The 22,367-nt window shown below is 44.1% G+C and overlaps 2 protein-coding genes across 10 annotated transcripts in view; both read left to right on the top strand.

Moving 5' to 3' along the window:
- The window catches only part of TMPRSS7 (transmembrane serine protease 7), a 42,292-nt gene extending 31,967 nt beyond the window's left edge, over nucleotides 1–10,325 (top strand). For all 7 annotated transcript variants that reach the window (XM_032631102.1, XM_032631098.1, XM_032631095.1 and 4 more), the window contains 6 exons: nucleotides 1,053–1,163; nucleotides 1,955–2,071; nucleotides 3,366–3,537; nucleotides 6,314–6,582; nucleotides 8,128–8,264; nucleotides 10,056–10,325. In XM_032631102.1, coding sequence (XP_032486993.1) covers nucleotides 1,053–1,163; nucleotides 1,955–2,071; nucleotides 3,366–3,537; nucleotides 6,314–6,582; nucleotides 8,128–8,264; nucleotides 10,056–10,226 — 977 coding nt within the window. In that variant the 3' untranslated portion in view covers nucleotides 10,227–10,325. The remainder of the gene's footprint in view (nucleotides 1–1,052; nucleotides 1,164–1,954; nucleotides 2,072–3,365; nucleotides 3,538–6,313; nucleotides 6,583–8,127; nucleotides 8,265–10,055) is intronic.
- Nucleotides 10,326–15,858: 5,533 nt separating this feature from the next.
- Nucleotides 15,859–22,367, top strand: part of C4H3orf52 (chromosome 4 C3orf52 homolog) — a 33,542-nt gene continuing 27,033 nt past the window's right edge. The window contains exons 1-2 of one of the 3 annotated variants that reach the window (XM_032631104.1): nucleotides 15,859–15,869; nucleotides 20,558–20,568. Coding sequence is in view for 1 of the 3 variants with exons in the window: in XM_032631103.1 (XP_032486994.1) it covers nucleotides 17,101–17,238 (138 nt within the window). In the remaining 2 variants the exon portion in view is untranslated. Of the gene's footprint in view, nucleotides 15,870–16,992; nucleotides 17,239–17,272; nucleotides 17,528–20,557; nucleotides 20,569–22,367 lie in introns of those variants that run through there. The other 2 variants (XM_032631103.1, XM_032631105.1) reach the window with 2 other exon arrangements.

The following is a 22,367-nucleotide window of genomic DNA, read 5'->3' as shown; positions in this document are numbered from 1 at the left end:
TGACAAAACGAATTAAAACCCTCTTAACTTAGGCTTCATTAACAATTTAAATCTATAGGGTCTTCTATTTCTTAAGAAAATAAATACCATTGTATAGTGATTGAGGTTGCTTTTGTTTCTTATGTTATTTTTATTCCCTACTATTATGCTCCAAATGAAAGTGATTACTGTTACTTCGTAACAAGGACTGTTTTTTAGTAATTATCATTTCTCATCATGCCATGTTGGGAGCTATTCTCTAGGAGTTGACTAGGTACTAGATACTCTCAGAGTAAATAAATGAACTATTTCAGGGCAGCAACGTCCTCCCCCCTGCTCCTCACAAGACATACCTCTGAAAAAACAGGAGCAGATAACGAAAATGATAACTTTTCAAACAACCAGAAATGTCTAAGGAATTATACCTTCTAAGAGCTCTTGCTACCGTATTGTGTCTGTCACTGGTCTAAAGGCAATTCCCGAAAATATTCCAAAGAAGAAAAATTGTAACAGATTTACACTGGTATTTCCTAGTTCAGGGACTGAATGTCTCAGGGTAAAATAATTTTAAAGAGAGTTTTCCTTACCAATAGACTACAAGTCCGTTGTTCTTTAAGATCTCACATTCGTTAATCTAGTCAACAAACTTTTAGTGAGCACCTAATATTTGATCAGGCGCCTGAAGAACAGAGATGAGTAAAACAAAATCCCCAATCTCAGGACACTCCGTTTTGTTTAGGAAGGTAGACAAGTCCAATTTAGATAACAGTTTATGATTTTTATTTTCCTTAAAATCTTATGATGCATTTAATTGTAATTAAAGAAACAAACCACCAGAGTTTAATGTATTTCTCCACAAGCAAAAGTCATATCTGACAAACTCAAAGTGCTAAGAATTACATCAAAATTTAAACATCTGCTTTCCCTCATGGAGGTGTCCGTTTTGAGAAAACACATGTTTTGTTTTGTTTAAGTCATCTTAACCATTTGCACGTTTTGAGGGGCACTGCTGGTCATCAGGGAGTCCCACTGATATCTCAGGCTCACGAGCTTTCTGCCTGTTCTCCTTCCAGTGACTCTTAGACCTGCCTGCAACTCCAGCTCCTTCAGGCAGCACGGCCCTCTGGTCTGCGACGGCTTCAGGGACTGTGAGGATGGCCGGGATGAGCAGAATTGCACTCAGAGTGAGGAGGAGCCCTCTGCACTTTGCTGTTCTTCTAATCAGACTCTTCTAGGCCCAAATCAAAATATCTCTCTTGGGTTAGGGCAATCGACTTGTCCCAGTTTCCCCATGGGAAATCCCAGGCCCCGGGAATCCTCCTGGGCCCAGACAAAGTGGAAGAGTTGGTCACTCTAACTGGGGTGGAGTGTGTGTGTGTGTGTGTGTGTGTGTGTGTGTGTGTGTGTGTGAATTCTGGAAGATTTCCCTTGCTGACTTGCTTTTAATGCTGTTCACGACTCAAGGAAACTGAGGATCGGATATAGAGGGATTTGCCAAATACTGTGATCGGGTATGGTCTATTCTAGCCCCTGCAAAAACACACACTGCCAGAGTTGTGAACAAATGTGCAGTAATTCACAAAATCTGTCCATTCCCTCCCACCCCCAATGGTATAAAAGGACTGAGTATGGTGTTGATTTTTGCTCAAAAATTTTCTTGGAGAACGAGGTAAAGTAATGGCAAAGAAGCCATGGCTTAAGCCATGGATATGGCCAACTGCTTGGCATCTCCCCTACAGTGGAAGAAAGGAGAGACTATTGGGTTGATTCTCAACTAGTGTGCCTTCCTTTCAGTGGCTCTGCTGGGATGCAGGGACAGGACAGTGTGGGGTTGCTTCATTTCCCTCTGTCATGTTTCCCCGAGCATCAAACACCGATCCTGTGGCTAAGCGAGCCTTTGTGGACGGAATTCAGTGTCATTCATTCAAATCTGTCTCTGAATAGGAAAAATTCTTTCTTTTTTGCTCACTTTTAGGTATTCCGTGCAACGACAGAACTTTTAAGTGTGGCAATGATATTTGCATTAGGAAACAAAATGCAAAATGTGATGGCGCTGCGGACTGTCCAGATGGAAGTGATGAGGAAGGCTGCAGTGAGTAGAAACATGTTCCTTCTGATCCTTTGTATTTGTTCCTCAGTTGATCTGTTTTTCATTTTTATTCCCTTCTTGGTGTAATGCCCCAGGCAGAAGTTGCCACAGGCCAGGGAAGAACAGTAAACATTGGTGAACTGAATCTGAAATGGTTTCTCAGAATTAAAAATTCTAGAGTGGATTCTGTCTTCTTTCTTGATAATAAGCATTCATGCACTAGATGTTTATACTGAGAACTTTCACTTTCTAATAACTCTAATCAAGGGATAAGCTCTTAAATAAAAAAAAAAACCTATGAGAAAGGAAATAGGTACTGGAATGCCATGGATGCCTTTGTTAATTATGCCTTATGTTGTGATCAATGTCAAGTGCTGGTTCGTTCCTTAGCTATGACCTGAGAACAGTAATCCACCCTATGTTATCATTAGTTGCGTGGTTTTTAATTGGTCATGTGCCAACTTGTTAATTATGTATCCTTGTCAGTACTATTTATACTGGAAAATAATTGCTCTGATAACTAGTTTTTCTTACCTAGGTTTTTTTAAAAAAATTAATTATTTTACTTTTGGCTGCATTGGGTCTTCATTGCTGTGCGCGGGCTTCCTCTGGTTGCGGCGAACGGGGGCTACTCTTCGTTGTGGTGCGCAGGCTTCTCATTGCGGTGGCTTCTCTTGTTGCAGAGCATGGGCTCTAGGTGCGTGGGCTTCAGTAGTTGCAGCACTCAGGCTCAGTAGTTGTGGCTCGTGGGCTCTAGAGCACAGGCTCAGTATTTGTGGTGCACGGGCTTAGTTGCTCTGCGGCATGTGGAATCTTCCCGGACCAGGGCTCGAACCCGTGTCCCCTGCATTGGCAGGCAGATTCTTAATCACTGTGCTACCAGGTAAGTCCAACTAGGTTTTCATTTGTTTGGGACTTACAAATTCTCTCCCAAATCAGCACAACTTCAAGGACACTCTCAATTCTGTTGCATTTGGAAGTAATCTTTTTTCTCTACCTAACAACCTGAACTCCAGGGCTCCTGTTCTTATCAGTACAGCTGTTACTAATAGGTCCCCTCCTCCCCTCATGTGTGTTATTGTACAGAGACTCTGTGTCAAGGCCTATTTTCAGGAGGGAGGTAGTGATTTGTTGGTGCTGGTTTCAGACAGACTCCCATCTCGACTCTCTGGATAAGCAGGGGATTTCAAATTGCTTATCTGGTTAGTCAGTTCCCAACCCAGCTCAAAACTTGACTGGATTTCCAGTGTTTCTTCCAAGTCTGCCTTTAATTCGTGTGACCCTTCCTCTCCTAAAGGCTGCAGCAGGAGTCCCTCCACCCTCCACCGCATCATCGGGGGCACCGACACCCAGGAAGGGGGTTGGCCATGGCAAGTCAGCCTCCACTTTGTTGGATCTGCCTACTGTGGAGCCTCAGTCATCTCCAGGGAGTGGCTTCTCTCGGCTGCCCACTGTTTCCATGGAAACAGGTAGGGCATCTCAATTCTTACCCTGAAGTGACCACAGACCACAGACAATACACCTGCCCCATGTTGTGGGAAGAAGCTCCCTGTTGGACACATTCAATCAATTCAATTGGTGGTTTTTTATTTTGTTTTGTTTTTGTGACATCAATTGTATGCCGAACATTCTTTTTAGGAATTATTGATATAAAGAGAAGAACATAAAGGAATATCAAGAGCGAACAGGCTTTTACCAGACTGAGAAAACAGGATAGGGCTTTCAAGTCAGAAGGAATTCTGTGGGAACGTGTGAAGACTATGGAGTATGGGAATGTGTGGAGAACGGGTATTAAGGGATTACTGGGGTACAGGAATCACTATTTAGAGCGTGAGGGTAGTGATTCTGCATCCAATTTCCAGTGTAGAGGTGGGGAGGATTCCTACAGTCCCAAGCAATTCTCTGACATTAGCTGGGTGTCCTATAATTCAACTCAATTCTGACTTTGTCTACCCAGATAGACAGACTAAACAGTTTAGGGGGGTTTCCCTGGTGGCGCAGTGGTTGAGAGTCCGCCTGCCGATGCAGGGTACACGGGTTCGTGACCCGGTCCGGGAAGATCCCACATGCTGTGGAGCGGCTGGGCCCGTGAGCCATGGCCGCTGAGCCTGCGCGTCTGGAGCCTGTGCTCCGCAACAGGAGAGGCCACAACAGTGAGAGGCCCGCGTACCGCAAAAAAGAAAACAAAACAAAAAGTTTAGGGGCTCAGTCCTACAAAACTACCCCTCTCCCCCTAATTCAGATGCCAATCCAAAGCCTAGGTTGTCACCTGAGCTTCTGACTGACTGGTTATAGAGTGGAGGTTCTAATGACCCCTTCCTTGGATTTTATTAATTTGCTAGAGCAGCTCACAGAAGTCAGAGAAACATTTTACTTGCTGGCTTACTAGTTTATTATAATAAGATATAACTCAGGAACAGTCTGATGGAAGGCATGCATAGGGCGAGGTATGAGAAAGGGTACAGAATTTTCCATGTCTTCCTGGTGTGCATCATTCTCTCCGAATCTCCATGCTTTCACCAGCTTGGAACCTCTCCAAACCCCGTCCTTTTGGAATTTTATGGAAGCTTCCTTACACATCCATGATTAACTAAATCATTGGTCATTGGCCATGGATTCAACCTCTAGCCCCTCATTCCTCCCTAGAAGTCAGGAGTGTAACTGAAAGTTCTAACCCTCCAATCACATAGTTAGTTCTCCTGGTGACCAGCCCCCAACCTTAGCTGCAGTCCCAAAGTAACCTCATTAGCATAACAAAAGACACATTTGCCCCTCTCATCACTTAGGAAATTCCAAGGGATTTAGGAGCTCTATGCCAGAAATGGAAGGAAAACCAAGTATATATTTCTTATTATAAATCACAATATCATGGGGGGATCATGAAAGAGTCCATTAGGGTTGTCGTCTGAAGGGCTCTGTCTGCCTTTACTAATGGGGTTATTATGGGGCAGACACTCTACCAGCTAAGGGTGAAAGGGAAGCTCAGAAAACAACTTCACTAAAAAGTAACCTTATTTGGAATCTATTGGAGCTTAGGTACAAAAATATGCCATTCATTTCTCATTCAGAATTTTTTAAAGTGGAGTATTTCAATGAATTTATATAATTAGAGTATTTGTTTCTCCTGGAAGTTACAGGATTCATGTTAATGACTAAAACGGCTACACTTCTGTTCCACCATTAGTCTTTTATGCTAAGAAACTGCTCCAAGTAATACGTGGCCCTCAATACTCCCCTGGGTCCCCAGTGCTGCCCGTGAGATGTCAGCTAAGCAGATAAGGGGCCACACTCTTTGGGATCTGTCCTTATTTTTCTTCCAAAGCTTCCACATTCTTTTCACCCCACCAGAGCAAAGCTGCTGCACCCACGGAGACAGAAACCTCAGGTGGAGGTTACAAGACCCTCGGTGACTTCATGCCAGGCTAGCGGGGTCAGGATTAGAATTCTGGAAGGGCTCATAGGGAGTGAGACCCTGTGAATAGTCAAGTATGAACAGTTAGAGCAGTGATCTTTTTTTGCGGGCCTCTCACTGTTGTGGCCTCTCCCGTTGCAGAGCACAGGCTCCGGACACGCAGGTTCAGCGGCCATGGCTCACGGGCCCAGCCGCTCCACGGCACGTGGGATCTTCCCTGACCGGGGCACGAACCCGTGTGCCCTGCATCGGCAGGCGGATTCCCAACCACTGCGCCACCAGGGAAGCCCTAGAGCAGTGACCTTTAAGGCTTCTGGTAGTTCTCAAGAAGGAGTTTCCTTACATTTCTGCTTGGAATACTTGATTTCTCATCTATTTTGGTATTCATATCATTTGAATTTGGCAAAAGGATCCCCAGACCACTGTCTTACTGGCCCTGTCTGTCTCCATCGAATACCACTGTCAGCATGAATAGGGAGAAGGTAACAAATGAATTCCAGTCACTAACCATCTTGACCTGTGTGTGATTCCTGAAATACTGGTGGCAAGAAAATCGCCAGCATGTCCTTAGAGTTGAGGAAATTTTCTGGACCTTAGCTGTCATTCTCCAGCCCTGCTCTACCTTACTTCATCTTTGGTTTTACTGAGGAGACAAGGGAGGCTCAGAGAAGTTGTGCTTCTTGCCATGCCCATGGACAGAGGCAACGACTAAGATAGGGACTGAAAGTCAGACCTCCCTTCCTGCAGCCCTCCTCCCTCTGTGATGTGCTCTTTTCCAAACCATGTCTGGTTCTTCAGGCCTCTGACTCCGTGCTTCATTCCTTTTGTACCAGACTCTCCGACCCCACACCATGGACTGCTCACCTTGGCATGTACGTGCAGGGGAATGCCAAGTTCGTCTCCCCAGTGAGAAGAATTGTGGTCCACGAGTACTATAACAGCCAGACCTTTGATTATGATATCGCCTTGCTACAGCTCAGTGTCGCCTGGCCTGAGACCCTGAAACAGCTCATTCAGCCAATATGCATTCCTCCTGCTGGCCAGAAAGTGCGCAGTGGAGAGAAGTGCTGGGTGACCGGCTGGGGGCGAAGGCACGAAGCAGGTGTGTGTGTCAGTGAACGCCATGCCCTCCTCTCCAGATCATAGTAACTCGTGTTGATGTGGTGCTTTAGGGTTCATGGAGAGGGTTTTTGTATATGATCTCATTGAGCCTTCTAAAAGCTCTGAGAGGTGGGATGGAGGGGAGTATTATAGTTCTTGTTTTATGATGCTTTCCCCTTGCCCCAAAAAGAAGCAGGACCCACTTCTTAAGGGAAGGTCTCTGAGCAAGGGACTGGGTAGATAGTATGGGCTCTTTGCAAACTCAGAGGGGTTTGCTAGTTCCCTTTCATCCAAAAAAACTGACTCATTTTCATAAAGAAGAGAAGGATACTCTGTCATACACACACACACACACACACACACACACACACACACACACACACCTTACTGTGTCAACTCATAGACAGTTGTCTGGAGGATGATGCGACTATGTCTTTCACAAGGGCAACTAACTGGCCAAGTGAATGAGAGTGAGGGCAGAAATCCAGCCTGCCCTTAGCTTCCCAGACTGCAGATTCAGGCATAGGGGGTTAAATCAGCCTAGAATGGATCCACCCAGAGGGGATGCCTTTTTACAATTCTTCCACCCAGAGGGGGGCATCTTTTTTCATATGCACAAAGGTCAGACTTTATAGTAGGGAAGTCCCTACGTCTGTCCTGCCAAGGATTTTATGGTCTAGGATTCTAAATACACAGTAAGGAGAAGAATCCAAAGTTTTAATCCAAAGGTTAGAGCTAATGCTTTCCCTTGATCTCCCAGTCATCTTGGATTCCCTTGCAGTCATTTCCAAGGGCTTAGGACAGATACATTTTCTGTAAGTCTTGAACCTTATCTTGGCCTTTCTTTGACACTCTCTAAAGATTCACTATGGGCAGCTTCTCCAGTGCTAACTGCCTACATTTAGTTATTGAAATCATGAAATTCACCACCTGTTTGGCCCTGCTGAGGGAAGGCAGATCACGGCTCGAACACCTATAACCTATCAGGACTGTGCGCAGGGCTTTAATTACATCATCATATATCACAAGAGGAAAGAGTCTATTCAAACACCATATCATGGGACATTTTCTTTACAAGCATGAGTGTGTGAGTGTTTATTTTTCTGAATCATCTTAGCCACAGAGGTTAGAAAAGGAAGTGAAAGAGCTATATCCACAGTGTTATGTTTTTATGGTTCCGAGGATACTCCCATATGTCAGTTAACATGCTCCACTTAAGGTACCTTCCTGACCAGTGAGCACTGGTAATAACTGTTGCTGATTCACAGTCCTAAAGGCAGGCGGCACTTGGTGAAGGAGTATGGCACAGTAGCTCAGATGGTCGAGTGAGACCTTGGGTCTGAATCCTGCTCTGTTACTAGCTATTCTTGTGCTACTGGTTAAGTCCTTTATCCTCTTAAGTCTCCATTTCTTCATCAGAAGAATGGTTATCATAATAGAATTTACCTAAAAAAATTGTTATGAGGGTAAAAGGAGAAAATGAGTAAATTGTCTAATAAAGTAAATGTAATCATTACTGTGATTTCTACTTCTATGTGTTTTCCAGACAATAAAGGCTCCCCTGTTTTGCAGCAAGCAGAGGTAGAGCTCATTGACCAAACCCTCTGTGTTTCCACCTATGGGATCATCACTTCGAGGATGCTCTGTGCGGGCGTCATGTCAGGCAAGAGAGATGCTTGCAGGGTAAGTCATCTTACGTTTCCCTTGCCTAACATGTTGTACTTTCCATAAATGCCTTCACGTTTAATCTATACAACACTGGGCAATAACTCGGGCAGGGGCCTACCTTCATTCATATATTAATTATAATCCAATAGTCTGAGATCAGGAAAAAGTGATTAAATAGGAATTGGATCTGTAAAACTCATTTTCTAGTCGCCATGTATTTTCCTCCAACAATTAGGGAATGAAGTCAGCATTTATCATTCTGCCATGATTTTCTTATAACCCAAAACTGAAAAACAAAGCAGAACGCCCACACGCAGTGTTTTAGGATCACTAGCTATTTCTTAGCAGTGGCCATGTACCTTCTAAAGAAACAGTGTTTTATTTACTTACTCCTTTAATGCATAGGCTGGGGGAAAGGAAAGAGGAGTGGGAGAGGTGACAGGGACACTCATTTTTATGCCTCTGGATAGGCCTCCTGACAGTGGTGAAGTTGAAGGTCACCTTTGGGGGGACATTTCTATGAGCCTCAGATTCCAATGTATGCAGATATCTATTTGATTGCCAAAAAGTGAACAGATGATTTAGAGAATGAGGAGGGCAGGGGAGCTGTTCCCGCATCTTTATATAACCTTAAAAATCATCTTATTATAATACTGTAGTGACTTCTATCTTCTAAGCTCCTATTTTGTGGCAAGAGCTGTACTAGGTCCTTTACATAAATTCATTCAAATTATTCTTTCATCCCCATTTTATAGAAGAGGAAACTGGGGCACAGAGAGCCTAAGTAAATTACCCAAGGTCACACAGCTAGTTGAGCTGGGATTTGAACATTTACCTCTGTAATGCTAAAGCTACTACATTTTGGGTGCTTCCTGCAGCTAGTCGGTTATATAGTCCTGTTCCCCATAGCCACCAGGGTTTAGAGGTTAAATTAGACTTTGTAGAGTTGGTGTGGCAACGGTTAAAATAAAAAGATCCCAGTCTCCTACTAGTTAGAATTCACCTAATCGGGTTTAGAATTGTAAGGGTGACATCCAGGGACACATTCAGAATGCTTTTTTTATCTTTGCCTCTGAGTAAGGTGTAGCTTCAGGTATGCTCCAAAATAAGGAAATAAAAATCCAGATATTATACTTTAAATACTGAGCACAGTAGGAATTCTGTTTAAGCATTGAATTATTTCAGCCTTTGCTTTTGGAGTTAAGATGTCAGAAAGGACTCTCAAGTGAGGGTGATTTCTCTGTGATAATTATCAGCCAGTGATCCTTGGGGTTTCATAATTGGACCTGGCCAGCTAAACAGGGTCTCCTTTTCTTTCTTCCTCAGGGCCATGAGCCAACACTAAAGTTGCATGACCTAGAGGTAGAAGTCAACCTACCTTCCAAGATAACCATGTCTCAAAAGGTTCTTGTGAGGATTAAATGACCCAAAACAGTGCTTAGCACATAGCAGCACTAAATAAATGTTAGCTATTATTATTATTGTCATTATTATTACTATTGAGGTTTGTTATTTTTTTGGAGGTATGTGAGAATTGTTTCCTCTACAAGAATCTTCTAATGTCACTCTTGGCCTAAAGAATCTAGTTTCTTATGATGAATGCACCTTTTGATTATAGGAAAAAAAATTCTAAAATGACATTAGAAGTTTCACGTTATTTCTTGTTACTTCCCCAAACTGTATAGTAGTTAGCCAAGCAAGAACCTGTCAGAGTAGGCGTTTGCTCACAATTCATTAGACACCTTAATGCAAAATTGATGATCACGGGACAAATGTGCTTTTTACTTACATTATCTTCTTGTGTAGGGAGATTCGGGTGGACCTTTGTCCTGTCGAAGAAAAAGTGATGGAAAATGGATTTTGACTGGCATTGTTAGCTGGGGACATGGATGTGGAAGACCAAACTTTCCTGGTGTTTATACAAGGGTGTCAAACTTTGTTCCCTGGATTCATAAATATGTCCCTTCTCTTTTGTAATTGTGCAAGTTTGATTTTTGACTGTGTTTTATGTGATAGATTCTTTTAAAAAGAATGCAATAATTATCAGTAAAATGAGATAATTTTTTTCTTCTGGAACTCTCAGATTGCATACATTTGTTATTGAAAGCCAGAAAGATTAATATGTATTTTATTCCCTGAAAAATTGCCTCAAGGATAGAGCTGTATTCATTCTTAAGTGTCAAAGGGCCATTGATTCAGGAATGGAAGAAAACTAATGTCATGAACCAAACCTCTAAAATAAGATAAAAAGTGGGTGAGACGCTCAAGAATCCATACCTTACTTTATGTTCCTATTCAAGGGCAGATATTTATAAGGATCCAGGCAAAACTGATTTATTGAAATAAGTTCCATTAAAATACCATGCCAGATCTTCAGTGTTCTAATGAAATTAAATGCATAAAAATGACTCCTTCACGAAAGCAAACAAAGCTAAACTCAGTTATTGACAGAGGAAGTACCTATATTTTCCTTATTTTCCAATCCAATTTGTCTAACCATATCACAGGACTTTTCTTCAGCTGTAACATGGTAACATTGTGTACAGAGAAACCATCAAACAGCTAACAAAACTTATTTGTCAATTGCTAATTAGTAATCTTCACTAAAATGATAGAATGAAACATTGTGGTAGTTGGATTGAAAGCACTTACAGGGGATTTAAGAAAATTGTGGCAATGCTGGTCAGCAGTTGAAAGACAAAGGAATTTTTGGATGACTGTTTTTTTGTTTTGTTTTGTTTTGCGGTACCCGGGCCTCTCACTGTTGTGGCCTCTCCCGTTGCGGAGCACAGGCTCCAGACACGCAGGCTCAGCGACCATGGCTCACGGGCCCAGCCGCTCCGCGGCATGTGGGATATTCCCGGACCGGGGCATGAACCCGTGTCCCCTGCATCAGCAGGCAGACTCTCAACCACTGTGCCACCAGGGAAGCCCTGGATGACTGTTTTGCAAGTGAAAATTTTCAGAATATTATCATCTGACTTCTGATCCCTTTATAAAACTCCAATGGCCAAAACTTTCTTTTATTATCAGAGCCATGCAATACCTAGCATAGTTGTAAACCTATACTACATGCTCAATACATCATAGTTATTGATTTATTTTGTTTTGATTTGGAGTGTTTCACACATAATCTCAGAATAAACTTTTCATTAATAGAGGCTGTACTTAACAATATCACCAAGTAGGTAAAAACAGCAGAAAGGAGAAGAATGATATTATTTTTTTCCCTGGGACAAAGTTAAAGAAAGTAATAGCAATGTTATTTTTAAGTAGGATCCAAAATAATGAAACTGGATTTTATAGGACCTCGGAAAATCTTAATGTAACAGCAAAAGAAGAGAGAGTAAAAGGTGTCATAACCCAGATCAGATAGTAAGACTGAAACCTGGATATGATTTCCCTGAGATAGTGAATGTTTTCCATTTCACAAAACATATTTTGATTTGCTAAAAGACTGTTTCCTTCAGATAAAGGAAGAATGTTTTAATGATACACCTCTGAATAGGTCCCTGAGGATTCAGTAAACTGGCTGTGGCATAGTACAATTCAGCGGGCCAAGTGTTCTCCTTAATCCACAAAGGGAGCTTTAGCTACTGAACCCATGGCATAGAAGAACAAATTAGGCTGACAGTTCTTAAAACCCAGGTTTATTTTGCCTGGTTTTGCTGTGACTTAGGTACACGGTGAATTGTACTTTTTACTTATGGTGATTTCTAAGGAGATTTGCTATTCAACAAAATACCTCACAACTTTGCATAAGTTTGTGATCTCAGTTAGGAGATGGAGGATGGCTAGCATGATCTGTCAGATTCATCAGAGGGAGTTTTCAAACCACGCATACATGCTACCATTCTAAGCACTTGCTGGTGCTAATGTGAGTGTACCGTGTTCCTCATCAGTGCAGACATGGGGAAAAGGTTGAGAAACACCAGTTTAACTTACTTGGCTACTTCACGCCAAGATGCCTTTAGAACCTGAATGATGTAGGGATATCGACCTTATTTTTGCAAAGGTGTGAGTAGAGGCAAATTCCAAGACTGGTTTAGTTAACAGAGTGAAATGGTCAAAGACAAAGACAGGAGCATTTTCATGTGCTAGACTATTGGGGAAAATTTGTAGGGACTCACCCTTCACAGTGCCTGGAAAACTGCAAAATGAAATACCACAAGCCAACCAACTATTTCTCATTTGTTTTCTGCTTGATTATCCTGAGTGGCTGATCCAATTGCTCTAACTGCTGATGTTCAGCATAGTACTGCTTGCCATCTGTCAACATATGGGTACAAAATGTGGTGTTTTTGTTTGTTTGTTTTTGTGGTACGCCGGCCTCTCACTGTTGTGGCCTCTCCCGTTGCGGAGCACAGGCTCCGGATGCGCAGGCTCAGCGGCCATGGCTCACGTGCCCAGCCACTCCGCGGCACGTGGGATCTTCCCAGACAGGAGCACGAACCCGTGTTCCTTGCATAGGCAGGCGGACTCTCAACCACTGCGCCACCAGGGAAGCCCCCAAAATGTGGTGTTTTGAAGAGGCATAGATCTATTTGAAGCTAATGAGATGCTTTGGTGACCTCACTTTAATGATGTTACTTTATTTTTTGTTTTATATGATAACCATTTAGGAAATTATTTGCTCTTAAAGGAGATGAAGAAAGAAGAGCAAGTACTATGACAAGAAAAGCAAAATTGAAAATCTTATACTGGTCAGCAAGTCTTGGTAAGAAATACGTTCGAATTTTTTAATGTTATTTACATCTGACCCCCTTGAACGAACTAAAGTACTTGACTCAATAATAATTTTTAGATTATATTAAAAAGAACTATTTGTGCAAGAACAGTATACTTTTAAAAGCACATTTAAAGAACTATTTATGAAAGAACAATATCCTTTAAAAAGCTACCCCTATAGCAGACAGTTTTGAAGAAAATGCAAGAAGAAATCTAGATAGAATTTGATTCCTCATTCACAAATCCTAAACTTCAACAAGAATTATTTAATCTAAACCTGGTTCTACCTCCAGGGAGAAACACTTCTTTCTAACTCATCTGAATCTTCAGTTTAGAGTCAGACTGGCAGGATAAAAAAAGCCCTCAAGTAGCAGTTGGTACATTCACCTACATTCTAGGTCAGCTGTCTGGAGATGAAGAAATTTGCGGTTATCAGAAATCAGGAACAGGTTGCAAATAAGAATTTAAGTAGTTCAGGCAATATGGGGAGGTGTGAGCAAGTGTCAGCAATCCAGAAAATGTGACAAGACAGGAACACAAATCAATATCAAAAGAAAGTATATTGGGGCTTCCCTGGTGGCGCAGTGGTTGAGAGTCCGCCTGCCGATGCAGGGAACATGGGTTCGTGCCCCAGTCCGGGAAGGTCCCACATGTCACGGAGTGGCTGGGCCCGTGAGCCATGGCCGCTGAGCCTGTGCGTCCGGAGCCTGTGCTCCGCAACGAGAGAGGCCGCAACAGTGAGGGGCCCGCGTACGGCAAAAAAAAAAAAAAAAAAAAGTATATTGAATCAAACGTTATTGCTGGGTGCAAAGAGTTTGGGGTAGGTGGGTATTAGTTACAGAGATACTCATAGTTATGGAAAGGAAAGGAATATTTACTGCGATTCTGCTTTTGCCAGGCACAGGAATAAATGCTTTTCTTTAATTACCTCATTTAATCCTCCTAACTCTACTGGGTAGGAATCATTTTATAAGGAGGAAAGAAGCTCATAGACTTTAAACAACTTGCCTAAGAACACACAGTTAGTGAGGGTTTAAATTTGATCCTAACTCTTCTTGTCTTCAAAACCTATACTACCATAGGGATGTCAACAGTGTACAAGGGCTAGTCTTATGAAATTCTGGAAATGCATTCGAGTCTAGATAAGAGAATTAATAAACCTCGCCTTGTGGTACTCAGAAGGCATTGAGAGATGTGGTGTAGAATATGTTTGTGACAGGAAACAGTAGCTTTCTGGTTCTCTGGGAGAGTGAAGGAGATTTTAGACATCTGTTCATGGAGAAACCAGGCTTGGAAGATAGCTACAGTCCATCCTACACAACAGAGGGAATCTCCCACTGAGAATGAGCTCCTGCAGTCAAATGAGGAAATTATGGGAAAGGTGGTCTGGGGCTGGGTAAGGATAGGAGTCAGGGTTAGAGAGGTTTTAATGGTTCTAGTCAGGGTCTAAGGCCCTGGGTCTAGCAAGCTGTCATCACCGAGAATATTCAAATTAATCAACATTTACAGAGGGCACTGTGCTGGATACACAGCGGAGTACTGGGAACATAGATACCTCGAGGAGATTAAACAACTGGTGGAGGCAGACAAGGAAAAAAAAATTCCTGCTTATATTCCATTTTAGCCATTCTGGCCTCTTTACTGATTCTCAGACAGTAAAAGTCAGACAGATTCCAGGCTCAGGACCTTTGTCCTAGAGTTCCTTCTTCTTTCAGAAATCTGCAGAGCTAATTCTTGCCATCTTCAACTCTTTGCTCAAATTTCACTTTCCTAATGAGGCCTAAGTTGGTCACCTTATTTATAATCGCAACTCCCAACTGCACCGCTCAGCTCTCCAACCTCCCATACTCTTCTTTACCTTTTTTTTTTCCCCATAGCGTGCACCACCTCCTAATATTCTAAAAACATTATTTAAGTTTACTCCCCCTTAATAAATATTAGTTTCACAATGGCTGTGATTGTGTTTTATTTAGCTATCTCTTCAGATACATCTCAAGCACCAAGAAGAATGCCTGACACATAGCAAGAATTCCGCATTACTTGTTGAATTAAATTAGACTGAATATGTGACATGGTTAGCATAGGAACAACGTGTATGGGTAGCAGAGAAGAGTGTGGATAACTTTTGGTGGAGGAAGGGAATCAGAGAAGGTTTATTGGGAAAAGTGTGTTTCAGCTTGGATTTAAAGATGAAGGGGAGCTGTCCATACAGAAGGTGGGCTGGAGTGGAAGGAAAAGCATTTCAAGCAGAGGGAGCATCATATACAAAGACGTGGGGAGTGGCAACAGAAAGGGAAAGGGAAGGGCCAGCCAGGAAGAGGAATCTGGTCAGACCAGAGGAGTCTACTGACCACTGAATGTCTGAGAAGGAAGACTAGAAGTTAGTTATTGCAAGGAAAGGTATACATGCAGGTTCCTCTCTCTTTTCACCTCTGATTCATTCTCTGCTCTTAGCCTGGGAGGCTGACCCCCAACCTCCATCACCAGTTTCCAGTGGGAGTTAACGGGCAAAACCCTGGCAGGTGGAGACAAAGATCAGAGAATGTTTCCTCTCTGCTGGACTGTAGTCCTGGCAGTGGCTGCAAATTTTTGTGACTACAGATCCTATCAAGAGGGCCCAACTGATGGTTCTAGTTTTTAATCAAGCTCTAGTCCCTTTTAAGCCTCAGGGTACGGAGGGCTTTCTGCTGTTGCTAGTCCTTGGGTGCCTTGGTGCCCCTTCTTGGTTCCCTTAACCCTTGCTGCTTCATCAGAAAGCCTCTTACAAAATCCCAGCTGAGAATGCAGACTGAGTCCTGCCTTTTAGGGCAGAGAAAGCAGAAGTCAGTGCCGGCCAGCAGCTGAGTGGCTGCAGTTAGCACAACCCCAGCCAGTAGGCAGATGGAGTCCAGAGTCCAGATGAGCTGGCAGCAGGCAAGAGACAACTAGAGACCCGATATCTAGGCAGTGTCTGAACAGTAGGCATCGAGGGTGCTGGATTTTTGGACACAAGTCGACATCTTCTGAAATGGAGCTGATTTATATGTGCCAGGTCCAGATCTCAAACTCATCTCAGTATGTATGTTTGTTGGGGGCAGGGAAGAAGTAGGGAAGCAAGCCAGCTCTGAGCAGAAGCTTGAGGGCATCAGCACACCCTGCAGAGCAAACATAATTTCAGGCTCTCAAGACCAGAAGTTCTGAACTATGGACTGTGGATTGTGTGTGGGTGCATATACTTTTTCCTCAGGTTGTGTGTGTGTGTGTGTGTGTGTGTTTGTGTGTGTGTGGTGGTGGTGGTGATGGTGGGGTATCTGTGACTCCTCTTCCCAAAGGTAGATAATAGCCAACGTTTATGAATGTTTGCTATATGTCTGAGTGCTCTGCTGACATCAACTCTATGAATCGGGCAACAACTCCCTTAGGGGGGTACTAACATTATGTCAGCTTTCCAGATGAGGAAACTGGGCACAGAAAGATGAAAGTCCAAGGTCTCACAGTTAGGAACCCTGTGAGAGGGGATTAATCTGGGCAGCCTGGTTCCTGAGCCTGCTGTTCCCTCCACCACTCATTACGGTATCTTTGCCTGACTCTGGACTCGTAAGAGGAAGGAGTGTATTCGTATTATGCACCTTCATTGGCTCAGAACCTCGCACGATGCCTGGCACGCAGGAGATAGTTATATGTTCATAGTTATATGTTGATTAAATGAATGAAATTTTGCTAGACAGCGGAAACTGGGGCAAGCCCGTGCAACAGACAGCTCCTCGAGGAGGGTGGAATGTCCATCCATGCCACAGCCCGACGCCCAATCAGGCCCTCGGCTCAGCTTCTGCTTTGTATATGTACAAATAGCAAAAGGCAGAGCAAGCAGCGCCCTGAACAAACCAGAAAAACAGCCCTCTTCCGCTGTGTTCCGGAGCTCACAGCAGGCCAAGGCTGCGGCACCTGGCGGGACCTAGGGGCGCTTCCCGGGGTCAAAGCCCGCCTCCAGCCCCCCACGCCCCACCAGGCCCCGCCCACCGCCCGAGGGCTCCCCGCCCCGCCCACCGGGGGCGTAGGGCAAGCCAAGCTCGAGGCCACTTTGCACCCTCGGGTGTATGCGTCCTGCTTCCTGGCGGGCTGTTTAATCCTCCTCTCCCCGTCTATGGAGGGGGCCGGGCCCCCATCGCCAGGAGATGAGCTGGAGCTCTCGGTGATCCAGGGGCAGCCAGACGAGCAGACGCCTCTCAGTGGAGCCGTCCAGGGCATCTTTCCTCTGGAGGAGGAGCCCTGCCCAGTTCAGGTAAGGTCGTCTTCGCTCTGGCGGCGTTATCCGACGGGCTCTGAGCCAGGCTGCCGGCCAGGACCCGGGCCTGGCACCGCACAGTTTCCGGTTTCCAAACAGCTCTCTGGGCGCAGCAGACCCCAAGCGCCGGTGGTGCGCGCTGGAATATTCTGAATGGAGCAGACACAACAATGCCCTCCACCTTGAGACTGCCCGAGGCTCCTCGGATCCCTCCGGCTCCAAGGAACTTGAGGAATCTTATCCCGGAGGTGTGCGGCTTCTCTCTTCTGAGAGAGAATCCCCAGAGGTAGAGGTGGTTTTAAAAAGTTCATTAACTTTTAATTTGGTTTTTCTTTTTCCAGTAGGGAGAACCAGCGATAACTGGTGTCTCCTTTTCTTGAGAATTCTTTGTCTTCCTTTCCTATACGACCTTGCTACTCGCCCTCACCCTCCACCCTCCCCCAGCCTTCACCCACCGCCCACCATCCCCCATCCCGGCTCGCCATCCCCTGGGTCTACACTTTTTGTCTTCTCTCAGTCTGGCCATTTGATTTCACAGGAAGAGATGTAGGGGAGAAGGGAGAAAAGAGCAAGCACAGAAGGCCTGGGGGTGAACTTGCCCTGCTCAACTAAGGGAAATAATTTCCAAGTTCTTGTCTCAAAGAGCTAGACTGCCTCATTTGCTTTGGCCTCATCTCAGTTTCTAAGTAAGTCCCTGGTGATGTTTAGGCTGAACTCTTCTGATTCAGCTCTAACAGGGGCAGGAAAATTATTCATTCTGATCAAATGCTTGTAACACAGCAGAGACTTTGAATTCTACCTTCTGATTAACCCTTCTAACTGGCTTGATGTTTACTTGTTATATGGAACTCCACATATATACACATATGGTTCCAACCTGATTTTTCTAGGGCTCTCTCCTCTACTGCCATCCCTTTGGCAGCTCAACTGTTGATTTCGGGGATAAGCAGGAAATTCAGAAGTTGAAAGCATTGCTTTTGCTTCCTCCTTGATTCCTAGTAATACTGTAAAGTCTGCTTTTATAGGTACCCTGGAGAGTAATTTGCTACCTTATATTTGAATGAAAGATGAATACCATAGAAAAATGAAAGTTGGAGGAAGATGATTTGATCTCTGCAAGTGGCTGCAACTGTGGACTTGCTGTATGGATCCTCCAAGGCAATGTCTAGGAATGGGAATTGGGAGTACTTGCCTCATGTCAGATAGACCCAGGACACCCCACAGACTCCATGGTTTGGAACTGAATCCAGAGATCTGAATTCTGGTGACAACTTCCCCATTAAAAGGTGTGTCCCAAGGCAAGGCACTAAGGTCTATGTTTTCCCAGCTGTCAACTGGTGGTAATGTAATGTGACCAACCAGTCTTCTTTGTGAGGCCTGGGAATGCATGTTGAATACAGTGGAGGAGTAGACTGTGCAGGACACATACAGGGTGTCCGTATTTATTGTCATTTAACCTACCTGGTAGAGATTGCTTTTTCATGTTTTAGTTACTTCCTTGTTAGTCAGGTGTATACAGATATCTGGGGCTTCCTTGTGAACTAGCTTTCTTTGTAGGAAATACAAAGCTGTGTAGGAAATAGGAAAGCTGTGTGAGGGACAGAATGGCGTGAAGATGAAGGGTTACATCAGCACTTGGAGAACATTCTAGAAATGCTTGAAGAGGAATAATTTTTAAAAAGAGGAAAAAAAATCCTCATCTATTGTGTTAATCATTCTCTCTGGTTCCATAGAATCAGCTGAAGTGTATTTTAAATTGAAAAGTCAACTAATGTAGCCACAAGCACAAGATCCAGACTCTTAAGACTTTTGTGTGTAGGTCTCTTTAAACTGTATGTTAAGATTTCCAATTTTGAAATGTAGCATTAAGTCCATGTGTTTTTATTAAACATATGTTTTGTACCTATCATGTGCCAAACATTTCTGCTACATAAATGCATTTAATGAGCACAACAAACTTCAGAGGAAGGGGGTGGCATTCTGATTTGACAGAAGAAGAAACTGAGTGAAGAACTTGAGACACAGGCAGAGTTACCTAAATACTCAAGTTCACCCAGTGGTGGCTCTGAGATTGAACTCAGGCTGTTTTTCAAACCTATGCTGCTTTTGTTGATTTATTTTATATGTCTATATATATGTACATAATTTGAATATATAAATATATATAACTTATATTTATTTATGTATAATTGCCTGTTATATATTATTACTAATTTCTGTAAGTTATGGAACGTAGGTGAAAGATGAGGAATTGAGTAGCGTATCTGGCATGATGAGGGAGATGTAAGCAGACGGGTAGATGCGTGACGAGCAGGGAACAGTTTGAGAATCATTGGGAAGAAGACATCCCATATCATGGGTATCTTCCTACTTGGAAGGGCTAATCTGGGAGGGTATTCAAAGGCAGTAGAAAGAACTTTCTGTTTCTTAATTTGGGTTTGGGGCTTGAGGGAAAAGGATTGTAAGCCATTGAACTTCACTTTGCCTGCCATCACTGTAAACATGGCAATGTAGTTGGGTCAAAACTGGAAAAGGCATTAGGGATAATTGAGTAAGACTACTTTTCTTTTATGGCTCATTTCACGGACTCTGACCTCATTTTTCAGGTAGAAGTCCCAGAGGCATTTTAAGGGATGGCAGCATCATTTTAATAATAGCAATAATAATCCATGGGTAGTTTTGAGGCAGGCACTACATATATGAATGGGCTAGCTAAAAATTAGCCCATTGACATGTGTTGTTCAGAATTTTGGACAAGAATCAGCTGGCTCTTTTGTGCTTGAGTCAACAAGTGGATTAAATCCCACAATGAAGATTACATAATATAGATTTTACTGTGTGCTAAGAAAAATTTCCCCTGATCTATATAATAGCTTTTCCTAATTGAGTCAAAGAGAAGAAAAGCTTTTTGTATCCAAGAGATACGTAGCCCTGCCATTGTTTCAGGACCTTATGTCATGTATTTGGACCTTATTTGAAGAGGGATGTGAATATATCTGGGGGAAGAGTCAGAGGAAAGTCACAGAAATTCTTGGGCCATATGCTGCCATCATAGAGTGTGAGATGCAGTTTGTAAAAATCTTCAGAAGCCACTCTGGAGAAGAACCTGCCTGTGGCCTCTCCTCATGACCTAGAATTTGGGCAAGAACTGCTAAAGAAGGCAGGGAAGGAGGCATTGTGTTTCCATGACCCAGTGTGCATGGGTAGCGTGTATCTGCTGGATCAGAGGCTCTCTCAAGGCAGGGTGGACTCTCCTGGGGGCACTTCGAAACACTAGAATTCCTGTGTTGATTCTAGTGTGCAGACCGCTGAGAAGCGCTGTACTCTGTTGATGGGTTGGGTGTGTCTGGCAGACCATTTTACGATGACTTAAAATATGTGAAGATCAGTCATTCAAAGGATAGTGGTCTCTGGCTTCGGGCTGACGGCAGGAGAAGGGGCCAGCCTGTAGGATGGCAGTGATGGGCTGGACAGGAAGAGGCATTTCCTACAGAGGAAGGCTATATAATTCTGAGCTGAGTTCCCCCAGGAAGTCAGAACATTGGTCTCCTCACACCACCAGCGTATCCTAGTTTGTGGTCTCTAAGGGATAGCATAGGCGAAGGCACAAAGGGCCAAAGAGGTGCATTGACCCTCATTCATGGGCTCATTTGAGACTCCAGACCATTTCATTTTGTGCTAATATTTATGGTTCCTGCTGTGTCTTGTACAAGGACTGAAAATGGCATGTGTCTCAGGAGCTCTGTAAATAGGAAGATATGTTTCTGTCCCCTGAGAAGTTCAAGGCTTCTTGTACTGGGACTCCTCTTTCTTATGTGCCTTGTTGAGCCACTAGCTTTGGTGACCTTGGAGCAATGCTCAGTCTGTGGGTAGGGGTGAGCGGTGGTGCCATCCCTGGACTCCACACCCACTTACCTCAGGAGGGTTTCCCTCTGTCCAGATATTGACGGGGCCTTTACTGCACCCCTCATACCCCACCCGAAGGGCCAGTGCATGCAGGGGCTCCAAAGTGTGACCTCTACTCTAGAGCTTCTCAAAGTGCATTCTCAAAATTTTGGGCTCCCACTATAATTAAGCAACACACATTTATTAAGTGCCTGTTACTTGTATGAGGCAGAGGTATGGGATATAAGAGTGGGGAATTTTAAGAGCCACCCTTCCTTCTATGTGGTTTCACTTTCCCTAGGAAGATAGGCCAGTATCTGTTTATATTCGGACCTGAAACCAGACAAGACAGGCAGTGGCAGCGGCAGACGAGCTGTGTGTACTGGGAGATCTCTCCACGGGTGGGCTGGTAGGGAGGCCTCCACGAAAGGAGAGATTTGACCAGGTTCCTGAAGAGCAGGGAGGCTCCAGACCAGGGGTCCACCTCTCGTAAAGCAGCTGATTTACCTTGGGAAGTCTACATTGACAAACTGGGTCTGCTCGCACCTTCCCTGCAGTCTGATCCCCTGGGTCCGGGTAGGGCCTAGGTGTTGTTTAAATTCCCCTTCACGTGATTCTGATATGCAGGCTTGGACCCTCTCATCGAGAAAGATTAAACTGTAGTCCTTACGTGGACAGTTTCCTTTTCTGATAGCTGCCACTAAAATCACGACGGAAGAGAAAGTTAACGAGGCACGGATTCAGGAAGTGCCTGCTGCCGCTTGGTGAGGCAGGTGAATACTCCACGTAACCACTGGCTCCTGTGTGTTGAGAACCAGTGTCAAGTGCGCTCAGGGGCTCCGAAGTGTGACCTCCACTCTACCCTTGTTTAGCAAGTGCTTCATGTGCGTGATCTCTAGTTTTTATAACAGCCCCGTGAGCTAGATTTATTACTTATGTGTTTTACGGGTGAGGACCTTGGGGCTGGTGAGTTTCAGTAAGGGGTTTGCTGATAGACACCCTGCCTGTAAGTGGTATAGCTGGGATTGGGATCCTGATACAGAAACACATTTTTTCCGCATCATATTCCATTGTTTCCCATGGTCTCCATGTAGGAAGTAGGAGGAGAGGAATGGGACCTTTTAGGGGCAGGTGGCAGTACTGAGAGTGGAGGTGGCCGGGCGCACTTATAACCTGGAGCCCCACACAGTGCCTGGGGGACGCTGTAGACCAATGGGAGAGCGAGTGAGTGGGGCAGTGTC

The sequence above is a fragment of the Phocoena sinus genome, chromosome 4 (genome assembly GCF_008692025.1).
Source record: "Phocoena sinus isolate mPhoSin1 chromosome 4, mPhoSin1.pri, whole genome shotgun sequence".
Classification (NCBI taxonomy): Eukaryota; Metazoa; Chordata; class Mammalia; order Artiodactyla; family Phocoenidae; genus Phocoena; species Phocoena sinus.
This window is presented reverse-complemented; position numbering and strand designations above follow the sequence as displayed.